Here is a 27,637-nt window from a genome sequence, read left to right on the forward strand (position 1 = left end):
TTCAAGCTTGATCAACAGCTAGCTCTATACTGTTGACTGTGCCGGCCCGAACTGGCTGACTGCCATGCCATGGCTTGAAGCCATCCACTGTTACGTATGATGGTCGACCGGGCCGTTCCACAACCACAAAAACAGCACAAAAATGCATCAAATCAAAGCCAAAAATGGGCCAAAACACTCAAAAGGATCAAATCTAGGGAATAGCTAGAGTAACATGCACAATAAGTTACTCGTACGTATTTTAAGACTTAAATTGAAGAATAGACGGAATCTGCCGTCTCGATCTCTGCCTTTATGATTGCTGGTTCTTGGGCTTAATTAGCCAGAGTTCGAGGTACGATGGTGTGGAATGAGGAGAAGAGGAGACAACCTGGTGGACCGGCCGGACATTATATATGCTCGGTTTACAGTCTGGCTGCTCTGAGCTAGATTCAAGTACTAAATCAAATTTGACGGTGCCCCTAGTTAGTTTGAACCGCGCGGTTCCCGTCTCAAAATATAAAATATCAAGGAAATGGATTAAAAGTGAGAATTTAAATCAATTTGATGAAGGACCAGTGGGTTACAAGAATATTGAAAATAGAGATTTGTGTGGTAGAAAAAAAGGGGTAAGCTTTGATTTTTTAAATGTTATTTTTAAAGGTTTCTCAGTACTATATAACTATGTTAATGTTCATGGTGTATGACATATCTTTCCTTAAAATTCGTTTTCTCAAATTTTTAAGTGTTTAATCCTTCTCTAAGCTAGATTGGAGTTGTCTTCTTTTTTTTCATGCATCACATTTATACATTTTATGTGTTTGTATTATCCAACTGTTTTGGGCCATTTTATAACAAATTTGAAACTACAATAGTTGAAATGAAATGAATTATAGATGGAAAGAGGGAGAATATCACTGCAACAAAATATATTTTAGACAACACTTTAATTTAGACGACGCTTTAATTTAGACGGCATTTTATTCTAGCGTCTTCAATATTTAGCATGTTTTGACATCATGATTAAGTATCGGCAATAAATATATTTTTATCAAATACTAATAAAAATTTCGGACGCTATATTGAAGTATTGATATATTTATCCTGATATGTTTACTTAACGACTTTTTTTTCGATATTTTTATAAGTATCGAGATTATTCTTACCGACGCTTTAAAACGTTGCTAGTTATTATTTAAAGTATCCTTAAATGCAAGTTTTTTGTTGTAGTGAATGTGTGTTATATATGTACCTTTCTTAATACTAAACTTGATCCTAAAGAGATACTATTTCTTTTAAATGTGGTTCATAAGCGTTAACCACTTATCCCAAAAATACGTGTCGATAAAAAAAGACGCATTTATCGTATATATTTAAGAGCTCAACTATAGTACTTACGGATTTCGATTTGACTTAATATATTTAGATATTAAATCTATTGTGGACCGCACTCTCACTCATTATATTATGCTCAACAAACTTAATTTATTAGTCTTATATATATATATATATATANATATATATATATATATATATATATATATATATATATATCACGGGGCAAGATTGGACCTATATATTTTAGCCAAGAATAAATAGGCAACAATTCCATAGTGAGGAATCAAGCTTCAAGTAGGTAGGCGAATAGTAAGTATCCACATGCAACTTTGATTTTAGCCTGTAATTAGTCAACGCGAGCCCTTCTCTGGTTTTTAAATCACCATCATGCGGCGTTAATTGGTATCCTTTGACCTGGCATTGGTCATCTCGACGCCGATGCGGACGTCCTTGTCGGCAACGAACCGGCTCCAGAACCAGTGTTCCTTCCATACTAGGACCATCTCTTCGATGGGCACGCTCTTGGTCTCCGGGAGGAAGAGCGCGACGAAAATGGTCATGATGACGACCCACCCCGCGAAGAAGTAGAAGATGCCGAACTTCATGTGGCAGAGCATGGGAAGGAAGGCCTGCGCAATGGCGAAGGTGAAGAGCATGTTGACCGACACGGTGATGCTTTGGCCGGCCGACCTGATCTCCAACGGGAAGATCTCACTGGGGACCAGCCAACCCAGCGGGCCCCACGACCACGCGAACCCGGCAACGTAGATGCAGATGAAGAGAACTACGATGACCCCGTACCCCTTTGGGATGCGGCCCTCTCCGCTGGTCCCGTACTTCATGGCAATTAGAGTTCCCACTATGATCTGCGACGACGAATGAAAATTTGTGTCCTTAAGTAAAATCTACACCTACAGGGGACATAATTGAAACCAACGTGACGAAAAGAAGGAATTGTACACGCGTATAGTGTTCCAATCAATTGTGTTGTCGGTTAACCTAGTTAATTATTTTTACCTGACATATGGTCATTTGAAAGCCACCCTGCAAGAAGAGTATGCGCCGGCCGAGCCTGTCGACTGGGAAGGTGGATAAGAATGTCGAGATGAGAAGGACGAGTCCGGTAATGACGGCCGACATCAACGACGCGTCTCCGCCGAAGCCAAGCGCCTTGAAGAGCACGGGAGCGTAGAACATGATCACGTTGATGCCAGTGACCTGCTGGAAGAAGGGAATGCATATAGCCATCGTGAGCTGCGGCCGATACTTGCGTTGCAGGATGTTGGCCCACGGGTGCTTCACGTGCCTCGACTCCTCGCTCGCCGCGACGAGGTCGTCATACTCCTTGGCCACGTCATCGGTGCCTCGTATGCGGCGGAGCATGGCCTTGGCCTCGTCGGGGTGGCCGCGCTCGATGAGGGAGTTAGGGGTGTCGGGAAGGAAAAGAGACCCGACGGTGATGATGGCGGCGGGGACGGCCGCGAGGGCGAGGCTGAGGCGCCAGCCCCACCCGGCCTTGATCTTGTTGGAACCGTAGTTGGTGAGGTTGGCACAGAGGATGCCGATGTTGATCATGAGCTGGAAGCCGATGTTCAGCATCCCGCGGAGCCGCGCAGGCGCCATCTCCGACAAGTACAACGGCACAGACTGTATCATCATAGTTGTCAAAAGATTGTGAGGCCAAAACATTCAACACTTTCTGTCAGCCCCACTACAATTTGGATTTGGATCATATTTTGACCTTGCTAAGCTGGTTCTCTGATCTAAACGTTCAACACTTTATGTTTAGATCATAACCCAGCGCAAGTACAGTCAAAAAATAGGTAAATTGCTAATTTCAATTAAGGAAGAGGGAACAATTCTTAGCCTAGCAAACCAAAACCTTAGCAAAATTTAAAGAATAATTTTATGAATACTCTCCTCACAGCCTAAAATTTTGTAAATACACTAGTCGTTGACCAGTAAGTTCCACACAAATATTTTCAATTTTATTTTTCAAAAATAATAAATTTATTAGAAGAAAAAAATTAGTTTATAAAAATTTATAGAAAATTTAAAACCTGTTTATTTGCATGAATAATTTTTGATCAGATTAAATAATATTATATATTAGATGCGACTATATATATAGATGATATATACTGATTGCATATCGAATCTCTCTTCTATTTTTGTCTCTAAATTATATTAATTATTTTAAATAAGATTGCAATGTGTCAACTATTCAGCATACGATTCGGGGAAACAAGAATCTTTGTTTTTTATTTGTATATATTATATAGATTTTCAAAGTTGATAACATTCTAAATGTGCGTTCTACACTAATTTTTAAGTATTTGGAGTTGTTTTTATGAGGATCAACTAGTGTTTAACTCGTGCAAATCAATAGTTTACTATAGGGGCAATTGCTTACATAGTTCTGAAATATTTCCTACTTTCTGATTTATCCTTAAAAATTTTCCGACATAGTTTATCCTTCTTAGAAGACTAATATTGAAAATAGCCTTTTTACGTCCAACCTATTTCAAATATATCCCAAGAGTTAAATTCTGTTAGTGAACTATTAACAAAAAATATTATCTGTACGAAATGAATATTTTGCCCTTTCAAATATGCCGTTCCACAATTATCGACTTTTCTTATTTGCGCTTAAGTTAGGGCCACAAAAAGTATTGATTTTTAGACTTTTCAAATATACCCTTTTATCATCACTAACATTTTTTATTTGCCCTTAAGTTAAGGATAAAATAGGCATTTTGATTTTTTTTAACTATAGTAGATATTTAACTCATGTTTAATCTGAGTTAACTTAACAAATGGTAACTGTAGGGTAATTTGGAATAACGCAGAAATATATGATGGATATATTATAAAGAAAAAAAAAGTATGATTAAATGAGATATTTTCAAAGTTTTCAAAAAGTATATAAGCAATTATCCCTTTACTATAATAGCGCCTCATGACAAGAATGTTGATGATTTGGGCCCTATTTGGCCAAAATTTTGGAAAAACAACATTACCAAAGTGCTTTTGTAAAAGCAATAGTTTTGTAATTTGGTAGCCAGAAATATTATTTTTATATTATAAAGGTTCAAAAATTCAGGAGGATTTATAACATTTTCTCTTTTTTTATACTATAAAATTGTAGTCCCAACCTTTACTATAGAAGCATGTGGCCACATGCTTCCTAGATGGCAGTAAAAATCACAATTTTATATGGAACGAAAAAAGTTATAAATATTTTTACATTCATTGGGCATTCTATAATATAATTTAAATAGCATTTCTAGCTTATCACCTTACCAAACTAACTTGAGTCCAACGATAAAATAATTTTTCTAAAATTATATTATAAAGCTGTCACGCAAAATTTGATATTTAAAATTTTAAATTTAAAATAAAAAAATTAAAAATTTTAAAATTTTAAAATTAAATTAAAGTTAAAATTTAAAAATTAAAAANTAAAAATTAAACTTAAATTTTAAATTTTAAAAATAAAATTTGATATTTAAAATTTTAAATTTAAAATAAAAAAATTAAAAATTTTAAAATTTTAAAATTAAATTAAAGTTAAAATTTAAAAATTAAAAATATAAAATTAAAACATAAAATTTGAATTTTAAGTTTTAAAATTCAAAATTTCTAACCAAAACTTGAAATCTAGGGTTTAAAATTAAAAATTTTAAATTTTAAAGTTAAATTTTGAAATTTTAAAACTAAAAATGTTGAAATTTAAAATTTTACCTAAATTTTAAATTTTAAAATTAAAATTTTAATTGAAAATAAAATTTTAATTTGGAAAAATAATAAAACTAATATTTAAAATTTGAAACTGAAATTTAAAAGCTTAAAATTTAAAAATCTGAAATTTAAAATTGAAAATTTAAATTTAGAAATTTAAATATAAAATATAAAATTTAAAATTTAAAATTATAATTATGAAATTTATCGATTTTGATATTACAAATTAAAATTTTATCACCGCAAGGTCCACTATTGCGCTGGGGCAGCACTGGCATATCCGTTGCACACTGAATGGTTCATCCGGAGGCTATCCATTGACGCTCTCTTTGGCGGCGACAACACTTGGGCGGAGGCGATAGCATGGCAACGGTGTAAGAGATTACACACTATTTGACCATATGCACCTTTTTCATATAGTGTGGAAATAACAATAATAATGTACAGTAAGAAAAAACAAAAGGTAGAGAAGTAGAGAAAAATGAAGAGGAAGAAGTTGTATTATTTGAGATTAAGTTGCATCAATTAAGACTAAATGCTACTATTTTTGACTAGTCTCAAATGGTGCAACATAATCTCAAATGGTACAACGTAGTCTCAAATAGTGCTATCTTTATGTTTTATAGTACAACTTAGACTCAAATGGTACAACTTAGCATGAAATAGTACAACTTAGCCTTAAATGGTGCAACTTAGTAATCGTTGTCGTTGAACAGGATGGCTCTTTCACCACAACAATTGAGGTTAAGGCCATTGAATGTGTCGCACACCTCCTTCCTCTCACGGTGGAGAGGATGAAGAGCGACCCCGAGGAAAGGTCATGCATAGTGGAGTTGAGAAAGAGAAAGGTCAGCATCGCACTTCTAAAGGCAGTAGGTGTTAGAGGCGGCGAATCAGGGGAGGAAGGGGAGGAAGGTACATTACATTGTTGTCAGTCTGGAACTGAGCCGTTGTTGGTATTGTCCCATACAACAATGCTTCAAACTGAGCCACCACCCATGTCCTCACCTCGCGATTCGTGTGGGCATCTGAGCTCGGATTGTTGCCGCCAACGTTGGCAGAGGTGTCGGTGAGATAAGGGGGGAGCGCAATGGCAACATGTGGACAGTGGAAGGGGAGAAGGAGGGAAAGGAAGATATGGGAGAAAAAGAGTGAGGAACGTTGGAGGCGAAGTGAGCGGTGATTAAGATGAAAAAGGAAATGTAAAAGAGATTTTACAGCGCAAAGAAACATATGAGAGATGGAGGAGGAGGGAGACAAAGGAGAAGGAGGAAAATGAATAAGCAAGAGAAAAAAAAGAAAATAGGGAATGGAGAATAAAGGCAATTTGGTCGGTTTACTAAAAAATTAGACCAAATTTGCAAAAATAATGAAAACACACAGTTAGTGAATTTTTTTATGCAAATTGGATTAATTTAAAAAATAGTAATAATGTAACAATAGCATGTCTTGTTTTGGCATGGTTTCTTCTTTTATTGGCTTCTTTGTTAGAAAATTGCGTACGGTAAAACGCAGCGGAAAAAGAAATCAAACAAATTTGATTTTTGAAAACTCTCGAGATCCAATCTCAAAAACCACGCAATTAAGATCCCTCATGTTTTAAGATTAAAGAAGAAAAACAAGATCGAATCTTTACCTTTTTCGCGGATAGATCTTCCTTGTTAAATTTGATGATCGTGGAATTCGGTTCTCTTGAAGCCGCACACGCGTCCGGCCTCTATAGGTATCCACACAAGNTTGGTCACGCTCGGTACCCTTGTTCTCTAACAACCACCTGCATATTCGCTTCAGTGTCCCCACACTGTCGACTCGAAACTCGTCTACCCTGAAAGGGAAGCGACTTATGCACCAATCTCATCGGATCAATCACCGTCCCCGTGATGATCCATTGATCGGGAGCATTTAGGAATTAATCACCAATGACACATGTCTCAAATTCTCAACACTTGAGAATATATGTCATCATCTTATTAATTCCTTGGACGATTCATGGACACATACACAACATGAATGGAAATAAAAACCCAAAGTTATTCATAATATTTTAAAATCAAATACAAAATTATGTCCTAGAAAGAATACATGTGTCGGCCTGGTTGGCTTCTAGGGCATACATCTAACATTCTTTGCATAAAAGTTCTATTGGTTCTTTATTTTTGCAAAATCGGACAATTTTTTAAATTTTATAGATTCAGGTTGGATTTTTGAGAAAAACTCCAATTTCCTTTATCCCTTCTTTCTTTCTCCTATCGCTATCTCTCCATCCTCCTTCTCCACCTCCCTATATCCCTATTGTGCTCCCCCCTACCTCACCCATATTTTCTCCACCGCCCCCGTTCTTTACCCGTCTATCTCGTCTCCGAAGGGAGCGATGAGGCCGTTTTGGACGAAGAGTTTGGCGATGAGGCTGTGGTAGAGAGCGTGGCCATGGACGGGGGCAGCGGTGGCGGTCAGTGCTCTGCAATATTTGAGGATGGCGATAAGGGAGAGCCTGGTGAGGTAAGGGGTGGTTGCGAAGCATGGAGCAAAAGAGGTAGAGGGTGTCACAGCCTGGGACACAATGGAAGCTCTTCAGGTGTGCTAACAGACCCACTGTATGTATGAGAGTGTAGCCCACACATACGAAGCTTGCACAACCAACTTGTCTCAATCACGAATAACAGGTGTGTATAAAATAAACATGTATTAGAGTCTATAAACATCTATACAATATAGCCATCACCATACGTATTCATCTGTAAAACCCAAATACACTGTATACATCGCTACTAGCCATGCTAGTTAAAATACATTTACAGTCTGCTATATACAAAAATATTCCCTGGTGGTTTTCATCTACACATGCACATCTGGGTAGGAGATACTAACTATCCTGCGATCCCCTTATCTTGATCAATCAATGCACTAAAGGAATTGAAAAAAAAACAAAACAAAAGAGGGCGTGAGAACTACTCAATAGTAGTGCCTAGTGAGTACAGCGACGACAACGATAACCAACATCGCTAGATCTATTAGAGGTAATAATAGTAAAATGAGCTGTTAGAATAATATAATATAACAAGTTACTATATTGGAAATGAACTATCACTCTCATGTCACTATGCTACTTTTGAAAGATACCACATGCGTCAACTATATATTGAATAAATCAATGTTGCATATGTGACAACCCAAGAATTTAGAATAGTCCTATATATAAGATATAGGGTTATTTGCATACACATCCCTACAAACATAGTGAATTGCAGATATATCCCTGCAAAACGGAAACTCCATAAGTTGTCCCTGCAAAAGTCACAAGTTATGCAGATATGTCCCTACTGTTAGAGTTTGTCAGAAAATTTTCGTTAACCATGGTTAAAATACTTAACCATGGTTAATTATATTGTGAATTTACGGTTCTACCCTTCTTCCTCTTCCTCCTCTCCTCTTCCCTCTTCTTCGTCGCCAGCGAGGGAGATGCGGCGGCAGCGGCGGAAGCGGCGGCAGACCCTCTCCTTCTTCCTCTCCCTGCTCCTCTTCCCCCTTTTTCTTTCTCTCCCTCTTCCTCTTCCCTCTTCTTCATCACCGGCGAGGAAGAAGATGCGACGGTGGCAGTGAACCCTCTCCCTCTTCCTCTTCTTCTTCTTCTTCCTCTTCCTTCTTCTTCTTCCTCTCTTTCTTTTTCTTCCCTCTTCTTCATCGCCGGCGAGTCCCACCCGGGGCCGTTGCCGCCGTCCGCTCCGGCGGCCTAAAGAGGAAGAGAAAGAGAAGGGGAAAGAGGAATATTTTTGGAGGGACATATTTGTGAGGGTAAAAATGTCATTTTACAAATTCGCTGTTAAAAAGTTAACAGTTTACTAACGGATGTTAACCAGAGGGACATATCTGTATAACTTAGAACTTTTGTAGGGACAACTTATGGAGTTTCCGTTTTGCAGGAATATATCTGCAATTTACTATGTTTGTAGGGACGTGTATGCAAATAACCCTAAGATATAATAGGGCTAAACCTCTTAACCTGGCTATAACATTTCAGGTGGTGAATAGGCCCAAGAGGTTAAGAGTGTAAACGTTCTAGGACTAGAGTAGTTCTATGATGGATAACCGGCTGGGAAGTGGGGCGTCACAATTGGTATCAAAATCAATTACTAGCCGAATGTTTGAGATGGGTCTCAACTGAGCTAGGGTCATACAGCAAGTAAACCGCGATTCTCCGGCTGACGACCATTGTGGAGAGAGCATGGCTCCACAAGGTCGGCTAAGGCTAGCGAGACGAGTCTCACTTTGCCTAGTGCTTGTAAGTGTGCTTGGGCCTGATGAGGATGCTAGTGCTTAAAGTGAGGAATGTGACACCCCCAGAATTTAGAATTGTCCTATATATAAGATATAATAGGGCTTAACATCTTAATTCAGCTATAGCATTTTGGGTGGTAGTTAGGATCAAAAGGTTAAGCGAGTCAAGCGTGCTAGGGCTAGAATAGTTTTAGGATGGGTGCCCCCCTGAAAAATGAGGCCTGCGCTGCCAACAATTCGATCAAGCCGGTGCTGCCTCGTATCCAGTACCCACCTCTAGTGGTCTGCTATATGCAAGCTATGTTTCATTATATCGCTCAGCCAACATTCGGAGTGGCACTCGCCAAATGTGACCCTAACCAAATATCATAGTGCATATCTTTGTCAAGCTTAATATAGCTCATGCAAATTATAATCAAGTGCAATAATCAAAAAGATCGTAGTAGTACTGTTCAAGTGCCCTCCGACATTAAAATCTCATATCACACTATCTATCGTTGTCCAGTGGCCCTTTAGTATATTTCATACTTTTAACATTAACAGTACATAAACCATATGTAGCATGAATATAGACATTAAAAAAGAAGAAGATATCTATGCATAGCTAACCATACTAGCAGTGCTCTATCTAACATAATCTCCTCACATGATTATATAGGTATCCCAATAGTACTAACTCAACAAAAATCTTAATAAGTGCTTCAACAGATCCATCATATAAGAAGATAAATGTAAATGTTAGTTGCCGTTTTTTGCGATATGGAATCCACCTTGATAAGCTCCAAAAAAGATGGAAGAAAAACACATTCAAAACTTCCTACTTCCTCCTCAAAATCAACATCACTCAAAAACCCACCAAGGAAATCAAATCCATAGCTTCTACCACAACGAAAATCCATTCCTATAGAAACTCCAATAAATCCACAATCAAAATCCCAAATTCCATCTTTATTAATATATTCATCACTTACCTAAATAATCAGATATGGAATAACTAGCTCACTCCTCTCTCCTCACTCTACAAGATCCTCCACTCAGCACTTACACCTCCTAGACCACCAACAAGCTAGTAACAGGACTTCACAAAAAGGATTTCACCTTCTGGCTTACCTCAAGTCAAACTCTGATCCAACTAAAGAGAGTAAGGAAAAAGAAAGAAGAGAAAAGAGGAGCTCAGGGAAACCAGGGTGTGAAAAGAAATCAGATAGGCACCTTAGTGGAAAATCCCAACATTGGGGTGCCTGGGACAAACTTTTGGGCATCCAAAACCTCATGACCGAGGATATTCGGGTGCACACAGATTGAAATGGTCAGCCCAGAACTGTTGTATAGCTGCGTCCACAATCTTTTAGGCGCTTGGACATCCCTGCTGAATCACTGTGCTGAGCCACGTGTTTACCACTTTACGCTGTAACTTAGTGATACTTATCCAACCAATTTGGGTATCTACAATACTTTTGGGTTCCCACAAGCTTATAAGAACAATCATTCCCACATCCAAATCCATCTATGACTCAATCGGGCATTTGGTATCATATTCCAGATCAACCTAACCTCAGCTCAGCACCCTAAACTACTTACAGGTGTTCGAAAAGGTTTAAAAAACAAAGTTAAGCTAATTTCAATCTCTAGAGTTCATTTTCGCTCCACTTCATGCCAAAACAGCTTCAACTTAGTCTAGTGCTCTTCAGAAGTGCCAACCATCATCTCACACTACAACATTGCCTATTTGCGAAGGTCTAGTACATTACAAAGGGTGAGGAAGATGGTGCCATAGTGGGAGAGAATGCGAAAGATGGAAGGAAAAAAAAAAAAAAAAAAAAGAGAAAAAAACAAAGGTTTAAGAAAAAAAAGAGAAGACATGTATATATTTTCTCTTGAGAAGACCATTACGCGCCGCGACTGTTCGAAAGAAGGCCAAGAAGTAGAGAAGAAAGTAAAAGAAGAAAAAAGTTGCTCCGTTTGAGAGTAAGTTACACTATTTGTGCAACTTCTCAAATAATGTAACTTAATCTCAAATGATACAACTTAAACTCTCATGGTGCAATTTAATCTCAAATAGTACAACTTCTATCTCAAATAGTATAATATTTATCTAACATTCTAGCAGTGGCATGACCAGTATGTGAATGGCGTACTTTCTCTTCCAAAGCTCGAAGGCGGCGTGGAGGTCAACGTTGTTAATCCCGACCTCAATCTTCCTTACCACCTTGAATCGTTCCCGCTACGGCCTCAAACACCTCAGACGTTATCTTTATCCCACTTCACACATCGCACCATGCAATCCCCGCGTATAGATACTCACGGGCAAGGTTGTAGCAATAATTTACCCCGGTGAAGCCACAAAGGAGGTAGATGTTAGATGTATGCCCTAGAAACTAACCAGGCCGACACATGTATTCTTTGTAGGACATAAATTTATATTTGACTTTAAAATATTATGAATAAATTTGGATTCTTCTTTTCATTCATATTGTGTATGTGTCTATGAATCATCGAAGGAATTAATAAGATGATAATATATATTCTCAAGAGTTTGAGAATTTGAGACATGTGTCATTGATGGTTAATTCCTAAATGCTCCCGATCGATGGATCATCACGGGGATGGTGATTGATCCGGTAAGATTGGCGCATAGGTCGCTTCTCTTTTTGGGTAGACGAGTTTCGAGCCGATAGTGTGGGGACACTGAAGTAAATATGCAGATGGTTGTTACAAAAAAAGGGTACCGAGCATGACCAACGTGAGAAGTCACTTGGATGTTTACTCACTCGTCACTGACTTACTCAATGTTGCAGTAGTGTGACTGGTCATTTGACCTGCGGTGTCTCGGCTCTTCACAATGAGATTACTGTAGTTTGACTGTACATACACTTGGTCCCTAGTCATTCGGGTCCTTACGGTGCATGTTGGCTGTAGTAGGTTCATTGTAGGAATAGGGTATGCACTTATATGGAATCTATCTCCTTTGATAGATAGGGGCGTTAGTCATATATGATTTATGAGACTGAGTTTAGAAGACCTTGGCAAGGGCAGAGTTAATTCCGAAAAAGAGTTTTTGATATTAGAAACTCGAGTCGAATAAATTTGATATATGACAGATGATGGGGTTTGACGAGTTATTATATTACCTTTGTCTAGTCGGGACTCATGATAGAAGGACTGTATCACACGGTAACTGCACCCAGAGGTTCAGTATTTCATTCTACTAGAATGCCACTATATGTTGCTAGGTGTCACTGGTGGATAGTAAGGCTCATGAGAATTATCTAGATGATCGATAATTCTCATTGGGCTGAATTGGAATTGTTCTGATCCACTAAAAGGAGTTCCAGTGATATTGTTGATAGTGATCAAAATATATATCACTACCAGATAGAATAGAACCTATGGGGTCACACATATAAGAGGTTGTGACTGATCGGATAGCTAGATCACGATTTTTAAATTACCGGAGGAGCTAATTATCAATATGTTGATAATTGGACTAATTTGTAATTGTTACAAATTAGTGGTATTTGTTACAACCTGATCTATCTCACAGATCCGATAATGAGAAGGATATGAGGATCGGTGAGATAGAGATGATAGAAACTCGATTAAGAACAAGGAAGATCAGAGAAAGGTTAGAGGAGAGGGAGGGAGAGAGTGGAGAGGAGAAGAGAAGAGAAGAAGATAGAAGATTGAGGAAGAAGAAGACAATTCAAATCATTCATAATCCCCTTACACTTGACTCCTCAAGCTATTTATAACTACTACATAAGGACTAATCTGTAATTCCCATATAAGCTGAATACTAATAAGAAAATATAATTGCTCGGATGGGCTATCTGGGCTTCAATCTGCAAGGGCCTGGACCGTATGCCGCACCTCTGGACTTCGAGTGGACGGCCCACTAAGCAACCGTCAAGAATGGAAGGCTTAGTGGGTTACCCTCTTTGTCGGATGGTGCCCAGATGGAATCCCGACAACCCGACCCGCTAACTCTCAACTATTACCACTTCGGCTTATTCGCTGGATCCCATATCTCCTTCGTTCTCTCCTTTTGACTTTTCTTCACCTGCCCTAATCCCTCAGCTCCCTCGTGACCATTACACCCCCTTCCCCTTCGGACGATTCTTGTCCTTAAGAATCGAAGGTGGGAAATTGCGATTTGAGAAACCAGTAATCTTCCCAAGTCGTTTGATCCTTCGGCAAGTTGCTCCATCGGATCAGCACCTGGGTAACCGCCTTCCCGCCGCGCTGTACCATCCTCCTATCAAGGATCTCTGCTGGTTCTGCTAGCAGTTGGCCGTTGTCTTCGGTAAGAGGTACTGTGGCAGACGCGGTTCTCCCTTCTGGTGGGCTCCTTTTCAATAATGAGACATGGAAGACGGGGTGCACCTTCGACCCCTCCGGCAAGCGTAGCCGGTAGGCCACTGGTCCGATCCTTTCTAGGATTTCGAAAGGCCCAAAGTATCGGGACGATAGCTTGAGGTCCCGTCGCACGGCCACAATGTTTTGACGGTAGGGTTGTAATTTTAGGTATACCTGATCACCAACCGTAAACTCCCGATCCACCCTTCGCCGGTCTGCGAATTGTTTCATACGGTTCTGAGCCTTCTGGAGACGGTCCTTTAGTTCTCTGTTCATCATTTCTCTTTCTTTGACCCAATCTGTCGCTTCCCCCTCTGTTCCTTGTTGTAATCTAGTTAACATATAACTCGGTGGTGGTCTCCCATACAGGGCCTGGAAGGGGGTCATTCCCAGTGAGCTGTGATAGTTCGAGTTGTACCACCATTCTGCGTGTGTGATCCATTTATGCCATGCCTGAGGATGCTGGAAACACATGCATCTTAGATATGTTTCCAGACATCTGTTAAGCCGCTCCGTCTGCCCATCTGTTTGTGGGTGGTAGGCGGAGCTCATGAGCAGCTTAGTTCCCATGGTTTTGAACAACTCTTGCCAGAACTCACTGGTGAAGATCCTATCTCTGTCGGATATGATCTTCGCTGGTAATCCATGTAGGCGATAGACCGTGTGGAAAAAAGCCTTGGCTACCTCCGAAGCAGTATAAGGATGCGTGAGGGAAATAAAATGTGCATACTTAGTGAAGCGATCTATTACCACCATTATCGAATCCTTCCCCTCTGATCTCGGTAGCCCTTCTATGAAGTCTAAACTTACCTCATTCCAAGCTTGCTCAAGCACAGGTAATGGCTGTAATAATCCGGCATAGGGCTGATTGTCGGACTTATTCTGTATGCACACTGTACAATTCTTTACTATCTCTTCGACATCTTTCTTGAGTCCCGGCCAAAAGAATACTTGCTTAATCCTTCGATAGGTATGCTGCTGTCCCGAGTGGCCTCCTAAGGCAGAGGCATGCATCTGCTGAAGTACCTTCTGCCTGACCCCTTCCCCTGATCCAATGTATAGCCTTCCTTTATAGCGTAGCAATTTTTGGTTATAAGAGCAATTCTCTTGAGATTCAGGTTGCAACGTCAACTGAGCTATCAATCTCTGACAGTCTGCATCTTCACAATAACTCTTAATTACCTCAACAATCCAAGTTGGGGTAACTACTGAAATGGCTTGGTTGCTCCTTTCTTCCAACCCCCTACGTGACAGGGCATCCGCCACCTTATTCTCCCTCCCTTTCTTGTATTGAATCACGTAGTTTAGCCCCATCAACTTAAACATTCCTTTTTGTTGTATGGCTGTGCTTACCCGTTGTTCCATTAAGTGTTTTAGACTCTCATGGTCTGTTTTGATGATGAACTGATTCATACTCAAATAGTGTCGCCACTTCGATACAGCCATCAATATGGCTAGAAACTCCTTCTCGTACGTCAACAGCCCAAGATTCTTCTTGCTGATGGCTTTGCTCAAGTAAGCTATCGGCCGATCATCTTGCATTAAGACTGCACCTACTCCTTGATCACATGCATCTGCCTCCACTACAAATGGCTTGGAGTAGTTTGGCAGGGCCAGTATAGGCGTTTCTGTCATCAGCCTTTTCAACCTTTCGAAGGCTTCTTGCGCCTCCGCTGTCCAATGGAAGTTATTCTTCTTCAAGAGGCCAGTGTGGGGTTTACTTATAGCTCCATATCCTTTGACGAATTTGCGGTAGTATCCGGTGAGCCCCAAGAATCCCCTCAATCCCTTAATGGACACTGGGGTAGGCCATTGCTCCATGGCAGCTACTTTGCTCGGGTCCGTAGCCACTCCTTGCTGGGTGATGATGTGGCCAAGATACTCGACCTTCTCTTGCCCAAAATAACATTTCGATCTCTTTGCAAATAGTTGGTTCTTTTTAAGTAGGCTTAACACTTCCCTCAGGTGGATTGCGTGGTCCTCGAGTGTCCTGCTGTAGATCAATATATCGTCGAAAAATACTAAAACGTAGTGCCGGAGTATAGGGGCGAATACTTCATTCATCACGGATTGGAACGTGGCTGGGCGTTGGTGAGCCCAAAGGGCATTACTCTGAACTCGTAGTGCCCCAAGTGTGTTCGGAATGCCGTCTTAGGAATGTCGCTCGGATTCATCCTTATCTGGTGATAGCTTGATCGTAGATCTATCTTAGAAAAATACCTCGATCCGCCCAATTCATCTAGCAGATCTTCAATAATGGGTATCGGGTATTTATCCTTGATCATAAGCTTATTTAATTGTCGGTAGTCCACGCAGAACCTCCAAGTTCCATCCTTCTTTTTCACGAGAAGTACCGGTGAAGCGTAAGGGCTATTGCTCGGCTGAATCACTTTGTTGATCAACATTTCCTTAATCAGCTTCTCTATTTCATTCTTTTGCTCCCATGTATAGCGATAGGGTCGGATATTAACGGGATGTGCACCGCTTTGCAATGAAATTTTGTGGTCTTGTGGCCGCAAGGGGGGCAACTCCTTGGGTTCTTAGAAGATCACCTCGAATTACAACAACACCTTTTCTACTTCAAGGGGTATAGACTCCTGCTCCTCTTCCTTCAGGCTGATCAGCCGAGCTACCGCGCAGCAGTGTCCTTCAAGGTACTCCTGATGCCACTGTCTTGCAGTCATCTCCTGGAGTTTGGCCTTCTCAGTCATTCCCTTTAACTCCACCCTTTTTCCTCCCTTAGAGATAGCAACAGTGTTTTGCGCATAATCAAAGGTGACTGGTCCGTGCTTCCTTAACCAATCAATTCCTAGTATCATGCTAGACCCCTCCAATCTGATTACTCTCAGTTCAGCTGTGTATTCTTCTCCTTGCATTCTCCAAGAGAAACTTGGGCATTTCAACTTACTCATCACTTGCTGACCATTGGCAACGGTCACTAGCAGGGGTGTGGTGGTGTTAATAACTGCTCGAATCTCTTTGGCAGTTGCTATATCAATAAAGTTGTGGGTGCTCCCTGTATCCACTAAGATAGATAGGACTTTCTCAGCTGCTTCTCCTTGAATTTTAATCGTATCTTGTGGGTTCTCGGCACTCAAGGCATGAATTGACAGCCCAATCTCTTCTCTATCCTCATCCACCTCTAATTCCTCTTGCTCTGCTAGTTCTCGGAGGCTGACTTCATCATAAACTTCAGTTACTTCTGGGGTAGCCGTCACGGTGTTGATGCTTTGAGTCTTGCATTGATGTCCTGGTGAGTACTTATCTCCGCACTTAAAGCACAACCCTGCTGCCCTTCTTTGTTCTATAAGTTGCCTATTCGGAAATGCCCTCTCAGTGTTGAATTTGTTGGCATAGTTCTTGGGAGCTTCACTAGCTCTGTTGGTTGTAACTGAACTGTTGCCCTTGTAACTACTGGTTGTGGTGCTTCCTTGGCTCCTCAGTAGCATCCTGCTCTTCCTCATCATAGCTGATATACTCTGCTCTTGTAATCGAGCTTGCTCGTAGGCTTGCTCCAAGGTGCTGGGCTTGAACATCTTAACAGAGGCCTTAATCTCTTCTTTGAGTCCATTCAAGAAGCTGGATAAGAAATAATCTGGGGCAAATTGGGACTTAGTGGTCAATAATCTAGATCTTAGCTCTTCGAACTGTTCTTCGTATTCCTCCACAGTTCCATGTTGCACCAACTTATTAAATTCTTCTACTACATCTCTCAACCCATTGGAATCAAAACGTTTACACAGGTCGAGGGCGAAGGTGTCCCAACTTACTTCTCCCTTCTCGGCCAAATAACCATGGAACCAAATGTCTGCTCGTGGCTCCAAATACATGGTGGCTATTTCTAATCTATGTGACTCCGTAATCCCATGAATCTCAAAATACTTTTCACAACGTCTGATCTAGTTTCGAGGGTTATCTCCACTAAAATTGGGAAAATCTAATCGAGGTGTGGGTAATGAATTGTGGTTCTTAGTATAGAATTGAATTGCAGAGCTATCATCTCTAAGTAAAGGAATCGGTGGTGTGGGCAGTATACCTCGATCTTCTTGTGTGATTGTGGTGGTCATTCCCTTGGTTGTAGAGCTCTGTTGCTGGTTGGTGAGCAGATCCATGAGTTGTTCCCATCTCTTGGTTGAATTAGCGGCCTCCCTCCGCAGGAATTCATAGTGGCTCTGCTCCTCGGCTTGCATAGCCCTAATTCCTTGATGCAGCTCCTCGAATCTCCGATCATTCCCCGTTGCCATCTCCTGTAACTTCTGCTCTAAGGCGTGAACGTGCTCATCAAGCAATTTGAGTCTGGTGCCCTCCGCCGTGGATGCCTTACTGATACATTTGAAGCGATTGCCTCGGTTGGACCCAATGATTCCCCAGTCGACGACCTTGATCGGTGCGTACCTCCCTTCTCTCCTCGCCTATGATGTTCGCTGAGGCAATGGTATCTCTCCTTTCCCTCCTTGGTAGCCAACCCTTGTATCCTAGATTCAACAACCGTAGTTGGAATCCGAGATGTGGGTTGATCGTTCCTGTGTAATTTCTCGGATCTCTCGATCCTGGTATTACTTGGAACTACTACCTTCCCTGGGACCGATGCTGCTCTGATACCAAGTTGTTACAACCTGATCTATCTCACAGATCCGATAATGAGAAGGATCTGAGGATCGGTGAGATAGAGATGATGGAAACTCGATTAAGAACAAGGAAGATCAGAGAAAGGTTAGAGGAGAGGGAGGGAGAGAGTGGAGAGGAGAAGAGAAGAGAAGAAGATAGAAGACTGAGGAAGAAGAAGACAATTCAAATCATTCATAATCCCCTTACACTTGACTCCTCAAGCTATTTATAACTACTACATAAGGACTAATCTGTAATTCCCATATAAGCTGAATACTAATAAGAAAATGTAAATTGCTCAGATGGGCCATCTGGGCTTCCAATCTGCAAGGGCCTGGACCGTATGCCGCACCTCTGGACTTCGAGTGGACGGCCCACTAAGCAACCGTCAAGAATGGAAGGCTTAGTGGGTTACCCTCTTTGTCGGATGGTGCTTGGATGGAATCCCGACAACCCGACCCGCTAACTCTCAACTATTACCACTTCGGCTTATTCGCTGGATCCCATATCTCCTTCGTTCTTTCCTTTTGACTTTTCTTCACCTGCCCTAATCCCTCAACTCCCTCTTGACCATTACAGTATTAAAGTGTAAATGTTACAGGAGAGGACTTACTAATAGTTAGTAAATTATGAGAGGACTTATGTGCAAATATTGCATTATTAATTTGATATGATCAAATTAAAATAAATTTCAAGTTGAATCAAATTAGAATTTGATCGATCTAACCAATTAAGGAAAGGATAAATTTAAGTCTAAATTTGTACTTATCCTTAATAGTCAATATATTCTTAAAAAGAGAATTATATCACTTTATATAATATACGGGAGTTTTTAGAAAACTCTAGCCGTCATCTCTCTTCTCCTCTCTCTTCCATCTACTAGCAAGAAGTACGTCCTTTGCAAGGGAGCTAGTACCCCGGAGAGAACATCGATCAAATCACCAACCTTGTGTGGATACCTATAGAGGCTGGACGCGTGTGCGGCTTCAAGAGAATCTAATTCCACGATTATCAAATTGTGGTGAAGATCTATCTGCGCAAAGATAAAAATTGAATCTTACTTTTTTCCTTTAATCTTAAAGAACATAAGGGATCCGAATTGCATGGTTCTTAAGATCAGATCTCAGGAGTTTTTTAAAAATCAAATTTGTTTGATTTCTTTTTCCGCTACATTTTTTGGTACGCAAATTTTCTAACAGTAGAGCTAGCATCGTCTTGTGGGTGGGGGCTGCTGAGGTTTTTTTTCCTCTTTCTTATTTCTACTTCTTTGTCATTCTTTTTTTTGTTCACCATCGCACTTCTTACCGCATCAGAGGTCGATCTTGTCATTGCCGAGATTAAGCTCGTCTATGCCATAACAGTATTTGAGATTAAGTTGCACTATATGAGATTACATTGTAGGAAATTGTAAATTTAAAATCCAGAAAATAAATATTTAGAAATTGCAATTCAAATATAAAATTGAATTCTTGAATTTACATGGAGAATTGGAAAGAGGATAGGTTATTGTTGCAAACCAAAGACATTTCTGATGAAGGAAAGATCACCAGCATAATGGCCTGGCAATGCCGAAGTCATGGTGAACTCCGTTCCTAGATTCTTTGAGGCAAAAGTGCTATTTAAGCTAAAAATTAAAAAGCTGCCAATTTGAAAGATTAGATTTTTTTAGTAAAAGGTGCGACATTTCATGGGTTGAATTGCATGAAAATTTATAAAAAGTTACTATTGGACGAAATACACGCACTGGTGAGTTCTTGGTAAGAAACTTAAAGGTTGGAGGACTAATTTATAATTTTTGCAATGTGTGAAAATGGAGCAATGCGCGAAAAGGCTATCATTTTATGTGATAAATTTTATAGTTTAGAGAGCAGAAATAGTCATAAGAAATAAGGCTAGAGGCAATCTTGCGGAATCAAGTTTGGCGAAATTTGGGTATTTCGTGCGAAACAACAATTATAGGAAATTGAGAGAAAGATATTTGATTGTGGGGTTTTTGGTGGAAACACGATTTCGCATGTATCAAAACCCACAAAATTTTGTGGAGAAGGATTACTGCGTGAAATGCACATGTTGGAGACGCCAGAGTTATGAATTTTATAATTATGGGGACTGAGCAGTAATTCTGAATTATATACATGTATGTGTATATTAGGGTTTCAATAAAACCCTAGGCCTTCTCCTCTCTCCAACGTTGTCGTCTCTTTCACCACTGCCGGCCTCCTCTTCGGCCGGCAGGGGTGCCCGCAAGATCTTCTCTCTCTCTCTCTCTCTCTCTCTCTCTCTCTCTCCCTCTCCCTCGGGATTGTCTCTCTCGAGATGGCACGCCACCGCGGCTTGACTCCATACTAGTTTGGTGCCCCTTCCCACAATACTGCCACCCCAAACCCCCCATTGTGCTTGGGTTCCTATTGGAACCTGAGTGGAGGAGCTCTTGCAGCTGCAGCCACAGCAACTTCTCGACGTTGTCGCCGCTCCTCCACCGCCGGCCATGGCACCCAACGGTCCAAGGGTCACCGCCTAGCTGCTACAATCCTTGGTCATGCTGTGCAAGGTTAGGGGAGTCTCAGGCTGCCCTACTGCTCCAAAGTTGAGGATCACAGGATAGGGCTGATCAAAGACGATATTGCTTTTCTCGCTAATCTAGCCACCGACGATGTCCCAACAATGCAGCACGGTCATCTAGGGCGCATACATCACCGTGCACACCTCAAATGCTGCCAGGGGGCCTCCGAGTGTTGTTTTAGGAATGTCGCTCCTAAGGGACCTTTCGTCTCGACGAACAAGTTGCCCTACTATCCTCCTCGATGCTCGGATCCATTTCGGACAGCAAGCACATGAATGTCTGAGACCTCGAAACCTTTCGGATGGCACCTTTGCTGGGATTCTAAAGTTGCGGAGTCAGTATTAAATCTTTAAGCACTCCATTAATATTTATAATATCGCGTGTTGGGTGTTCGGTAGGGGTAGAAACGAGCCGAGCTCGAGCGAGCTTATGTCAGCTCAAATTCGGCTTGAAATTAATTTCGAGCCTAAATCTAGGCTCAAGCTCGGCTTGAAATTAATTCGAGCCGAGCTCGAGCGAGCCTAATTTCGAGTCGAGCCGAGCTCGAGCTCTAAACGAGCTACAGACAAAACAATCAAGATAATAATTTTATCATTGTTTTTTTATACGATTGTTAAATTATCTCTTCCTTTTTTTTTAGTGTAAAAGATATCGGAAACAACGAATTACGATCCAACTGTTTAATCTACTTTTTTTCATTTATGACATACTTCTATCTTGTTCTCCCTCGCGGAAGATGGTAAGTTCTCGTTTTTCTATCTACTTTACTGTTTAACTTATCTCTAACTGCAAAAAGAGTGAGAAAAGGAAGAAAACTTATCCAAACCTACACTCGAAAATTTTTTTAAAATTTAAAGCTAGTAAAATCTGGTTTTTTCTTGGACCAGCACAGGGGGGGCATAGAGGGGCATAGGCAGTGCATAAGCTCGGCATAGGCTATAAAAAAATAAAAAATTTTTACGTCCTATGAAGTAAGGGCATAGCCTGTGCATAGCCCGCGCATAGCCATAGGCTATGCATAGGCTATGCTCATGCTGCACTTTAAACTTCATAGGCACGAAGTATTCCGTGTTAACAGCATATTATTACCATCACAAAGAACTTTTATGAAGTACTACGTACTAATTATAACAACTATCTATGATATGGAAGCTTTTAGAAACTTAACGGCACGGATTAGTGGATCAAAGAACTCCACGTAGTAATCATCAGTAACAAACTCTTAGAACATTATCGTACGAAATATAAAAGGTAACAATAGGAAAATGGAACTTCATCCGTACGATTCTACTATCTTATATATTAGGTAACGAAAACCCATAATAATGATACGATAACGTAAGAAAACTCAACTATTTATAACTCTAGTTCTATTGCCTTATAAGTTAACAACTCTATTATGATAGCAATTTATCCTGTAAGAACTCGTACTCATTAAAACTACTAACGGTTCGTACGGAACATTTAGAGTCAGAAGTAGGCGGAAGATGATTCGTACAATTTTGATTGCTTATATGAAACATACCAGGATGCCTACAGCATTGCATTATTAGTAAAATCTACAACTCTTGTATCAACAACCACTTTATTAAGAACCCTACTGGAATACTGTCCTCTACTGCTAACTCGTTCTCTTGAGAACACTAATTAACACACACCAGGAAAACTAGTATTCGTATACTGATTTCGAACGTTCCCGGTTTAACTCGAGTTGCTCGTTAAGCGATCACCCCAAGCGATGGGGTGCCCTGATCCAGAAGCCTCAAGCAACAACTTACAGCTTTACCCGCTACCTACGCTATGCGCTGGAACTCACTACCTACGTGTAGTGTTGGTGTATCCTACTACCTGTGTTACCAGCACTGGGTATTCCGCGCTGCGTTCAACCCTGATCTGGAACGCAGTCAGGGGTTCTTTAACCCATTTTATAATGACCATAAATTTTACTTGTTAACTACATATATGATTAACTCAATCTAAACTACGGATCCTATAATAAACTGTGAGTACCATTGAGTCATGTATGCGACTAAATCAACTTGTATCACAACTAATATTAGCTATGAGAGTACTTTGAACTACGTATACAGTAAATGTAATCAGTATAACTATTATGTGAGAGGTAAGAAAATCTCCGTGTCATCAACGTAACATCGAACTGACATATAATAAGAGTAAGCGATCAATAACAAATAATAATAATAGGAGGAATGATAATACAGAGCAAATCTGGATCACTCACGTCTAGCAGGGAAAGCCGTCGACTTGTGTAACCCTTGATAAAGTATATCAAGAGTGAGGATAAACAACAAAAAAAAATGTCTAGGTTGGTAGCCCCTCCACGCACTGGCACCTTTCTTTAAGGGCTTGATCGATTCGATTGGAAATATAATAAACCACTTTACCTGGACTTTGATTCTCCGTCATTAATATTAGGGGAAAAGTACAACATCCCTATTGGATTTAACGTCATTAAAACCTTACCAACTTCAATCTACAGATGAAGGAATCATAAAGAAATCAACATTAACGAAAAGATGTACACATACCAACTTTTGACTAACATCTTCACAAAAGCGAAGCACGCCTGTTTTTTCTAGACAGGTACGTCACTCAGATATGCTTAGGCCAACCCGAAGGCGTGGCCCTGCACTGTTATAACCAGGTTTAGCAATGAGCTCTTCGTAGATTGGTTACGAAGAGACCACCACTAAGTGTGGTGATCCCGACCGTTTGCTCGCTCGGCCGAGCACAAGCCGAGCTATAAGCCGAGCGAGCTCGAGCTGAGCTTTAATTTACTCGGCTCGAACTTGTTTTATTTTCCGAGCTTTAAGTAAAGTTCGGCTCGAACTCATAATGAGCCGAGCAAGCTTAATGCGAGCTTTTCGAGCTTTTCGAGCTTTTATATATATATATATATATCCGACCCCAATGATATGAGAATACTCATATCTGGGGGAACATGAGTATTTAAAAATTGGCAACTAACTACCTTACACACCAATCCTACTACCACCAGGGGTAAATCTTACTATCACCAGGGGATCCCAACTCACCCATCAATCAATTTATCATACTAGATTACCTATTTTTACTAATTACCTTATTTAGATTCCCAGCTTTTGAATACTCATATTTCCTCGGTTATGAGTATTTTCATATCGTCGACCTGAGATATATATATATATATATATATATATCATCCCGATCTTATGAAAATGTTCATAGTGGGTTCACTATGAACACATAAAAATCGGGAACCTACCTCTCTACACTCCAACTCTACTACCACCATCCACCACCATCCACCTTTTCACAAACTAGGTTCCCGATAAACATTAGTTTTTCATCTAGGTTACCGATTTTTGCACTATCGTTGTACCCCTACTATAAATATTTATATTACGTAAAATTAATATATATCCGAAATTAAATTAAACCCGGTAATAACAACCGGGTATTTTATTTGGGTTGTTCATGTTAGCATGTTAACTCGGGTTGAGATTTAAATGTATTGTGTGAGAGAGAAAGTCTGAAAATGACAAAGTGTATTGGGATTTTGTACTATTGTAAGTTTAAAGGTTTAGGGATGAAAAAAAGGAGAGAGAGAGAGAGAGAGACTGGGAGTAGATTAGTCCTTCAGTGGGATCGAGTGTAAAGAATATTAATAAAACATAAAACTTGATAACCTGTACAACGTAGTTTAACATCCATTACAAGATATTTTTAATTTGATAACTAATATATTACAGTTCTTAAAGTTAGCNTGCCTAAATATAAAGCCCAATCCAACCAAAAATAAAAGATTACTCTACTCAACCCACCACATCCAGTCCATTTGGCCCGATTACAAACAGAAAAGAAAAAAAAAAAGAAAAATTAATTACCATCTTTTCTTCTCTTTTCACTCAATCTATTGAAATTCTAGACGAAGAGCCTTTCCTGTCGTCCTCCTCGGCCACCGCAGCCAACAAGATAGAGTTTCGGCGGTTGCTAAATACTTAAATAAGTGTTGGTAAATTAACAGTACTCTTTTAAGTTATAACAACACTCTTTAACTGTCACTATATACCTAGCGACCCCACATATAGCAACACTTTTTAAAAGTATCGGTAATTTTAGCTAGAGCACTTTTTTGACATGTACCTACATTTAAAAGTGTCGCTATAGACCGTTTTTGTTGTAGTGTGGGTTTAGGCACGATTTTATGTTGAACTAAACAGACCCTTAACATTTCTCCTATTATATAGGTGTAAGATTTACACCATACACTTTGTCTCCATTTTGTCTGGCTACGATTTACTCACTAATCCTATCAATCTTTTTTCACTAAAAACCCTAAAATATTTTAAAATCTTTGAATGCATAAGATATAAAATATACATCCTATAAGAAAAGTATGCAGATAATAGTATTATTTTTTGTAAAAAAAATATTATAAGCAAATGCTATCTATACAACTTTACAACTAGAGTGTAAAGCTTTTATACTCTAGTCTTTTTTTTTGGCTTATGTTAACCTACTTATATCATTAATTTGATAATAAAATTTTTAAAAAAATTATTAATCTTTGTCTGTAAACCTATAAAAATTTGTAAGGGTACACCTTACATTTGTAAAAACTATTACTAATGGTAATCATAAAAATTAATGTTTTTCCTGTCATTGTCTCGATAATTACGCCGCATCGCGTCACGTGCTTGACCAAAGTTACAAGGTAGTAAGGGTGCGTTTGGTTCGCGCTATTTTTTAAAGATTCCTAGTAATCCAATGGGAATAAAAAAATATGACGGTGTTTGGCTAAACGCACTAAGTAATCTAGTTGGTAATATTGAATTCACTTGGGAATAAGATTCACCCCAAAGTACTAATCTCATTCCCTTGAGGGAGGGTGGGTATCCTCATATTAATGAATTTGGGTAATCATAATATGTCTAATCTCTTTCTTTCTTCCTACCCGCCGGCTAATTGATATTATTTTTCTTCACACTCTAACCTTATATCTCTCTCTAAACTTATTTTTCTCTCTAAAATTCAACTTTTTTTTCTCTCTCTAAACTAAGCTTTCTCTCTCTCTCTCTCTCTAAAATTTCAACTCTCTCACTCCCTCTAATTTCGACTATATTTTTCTTTCTATTTTTTTAATTATGCTCTCTCTCTCTAACTTATACTCTCTCTCCCTTTTTTCTAAAAAGATGTTGAAACTTTTGGTAACATTATCTAAAATTAATTAAATAAATAAATTAATTAATTGTATAATTTTTGTAATATTAAATAACATGGCTAATTAATATTACTGTGTGAACCAAACACAGGAATTCCACATTCTTAATAATAGGATGAATAGTAATAAGATTCTCGGATATCTTTTATTCCTAATAATCTTTTATAATGCGAACCAAACGCACCCTAAGAGTAGTCTACTTTCCTCCGAGGCAGCATTTCTAAAAGATTGACATATTATGTTAACGTCTTGTTCGGTGATACTTCCTTTTTGTTTTTATTTTTTAATCTGAATTTTAAACAATTTACAGTCTAATCAACCATAATAGTTTTTTTTTTTTTTTTTTTTTTTTTTTTTTACTTTCTTTCGGGTTTTGGGTTGCCTGCCTGAAAGTGGACTTACTTGGTTGGCGAAGCCGACGCCGATGCCGAGGAGGATGCGGCCGACGATGAGCATGGCGATGTCCTGCGCTGCGCCGTTGAGCGCGGCGCCGATGAGGAAGATGAAGCCTCCGCCGAGCATGGACCATTTGCGGCCGAACAGCCGCGTCACCGACGACGCGAAGAAGGAGGCGATCAGCGCCGCCAGGTACAGCGACGACGTGAACCCCGTCAGCAGCTGGCTGTCGAACGTGCAGTACTGGTTCGTGCTCTCGTCCTGCTTCTTCCGGTACACCGACGGGAAGAACTTCTTCAGAAAGGGATCCATCGACGTCACGCCCCCTACAAATTAAACCATATATAATATTATATATATACTAAGTAATTTTAGGGGACAAAAAAAAAAGAAAACGATATGATTCTCTGTACCAAAATTAATTTGCCTAGTAATATATTAAAACTTTCTTTCTTTCTACTGTAATCCGGAGCTTCTGCTTTTATTGTAGAGAGAAATTAGCAGCAGATTGCTTTTACTAATCAGATATAATTATTTAGTAGAGGTGTCTGATCGATCATGCATGATTACCAGAGATGCCGATATCATAGCCGAAAATGAGGCCGCCGGTGGCGGCAACAACGCAAGTGAGGAAGACGAAGAGGGTTAGCGTCCCGGGATACTCCTTCGCCCCGGCCGCCCTCACTATCGCGCCGCCTGCCATTGCTGCTGCTGCTGCTGCCGCCGCCGAGATCTAATTCTAACACACACGAGAGAGAGAGAGAGAGCAGCTGTAGAAGCATGGATTGCAGGCATTTTCTTATTCTTATTTTTATTTTTATTTTTTTTATTTGACCGTGAGAGTGACAGAGAAGAAGAATAGATTTTAGTAACAAATGGGTTCGGCGGTCTTATTTCATTTGGCTTTTCTTGTGTCCCGACGCGATATGTGAACACTCCCATTTTTCTGGGTTTCTTGTATTTTTCTGACCGCCCCTTCCCCCGCATTACAAACAGCTGGTATTATCGCCTATCGGAGAATGAAATACGCTTATTTATTGACACTCCACAACATACTAAATATTACTTTCCTTTGCATATTAGTCTTTTTTTAAAAAAAAAATGAAGACAATTTATCAATTATTTCGTTATCAGTCTTTACAGTATAGATCCTATGG

The 27,637-nt window shown here is 39.8% G+C and overlaps 1 protein-coding gene across 1 annotated transcript; it reads right to left on the minus strand.

Moving 5' to 3' along the window:
- On the minus strand, nt 1,531-27,225 carry LOC109708611 (sugar carrier protein C-like). The gene is made up of 4 exons (XM_020230417.1): nt 27,051-27,225; nt 26,487-26,806; nt 2,335-2,964; nt 1,531-2,183 (listed from the first exon to the last, which is right to left on the minus strand). Exons 1-4 carry the CDS (start codon nt 27,181-27,183, stop codon nt 1,713-1,715), a joined length of 1,554 nt encoding a protein of 517 aa, XP_020086006.1. The 5' UTR covers nt 27,184-27,225; the 3' UTR covers nt 1,531-1,712.

This window comes from Ananas comosus, linkage group 4 (genome assembly GCF_001540865.1).
Source record: "Ananas comosus cultivar F153 linkage group 4, ASM154086v1, whole genome shotgun sequence".
Classification (NCBI taxonomy): Eukaryota; Viridiplantae; Streptophyta; class Magnoliopsida; order Poales; family Bromeliaceae; genus Ananas; species Ananas comosus.

Excerpts from the sequence above, each read along its gene's own strand:
- LOC109708611 (XM_020230417.1), bottom strand. The coding sequence starts at position 27,183 with ATGGCAGGCGGCGCGATAGTGAGGGCGGCCGGGGCGAAGGAGTATCCC. Across the intron at positions 2,965-26,486 it reads GCGTCGGCTTCGCCAACCAA|TCTGTGCCGTTGTACTTGTC; the intron begins GTAAGTCCACTT and ends ATGATGATACAG. Across the intron at positions 2,184-2,334 it reads TTCAAATGACCATATGTCAG|ATCATAGTGGGAACTCTAAT; the intron begins GTAAAAATAATT and ends TCGTCGTCGCAG.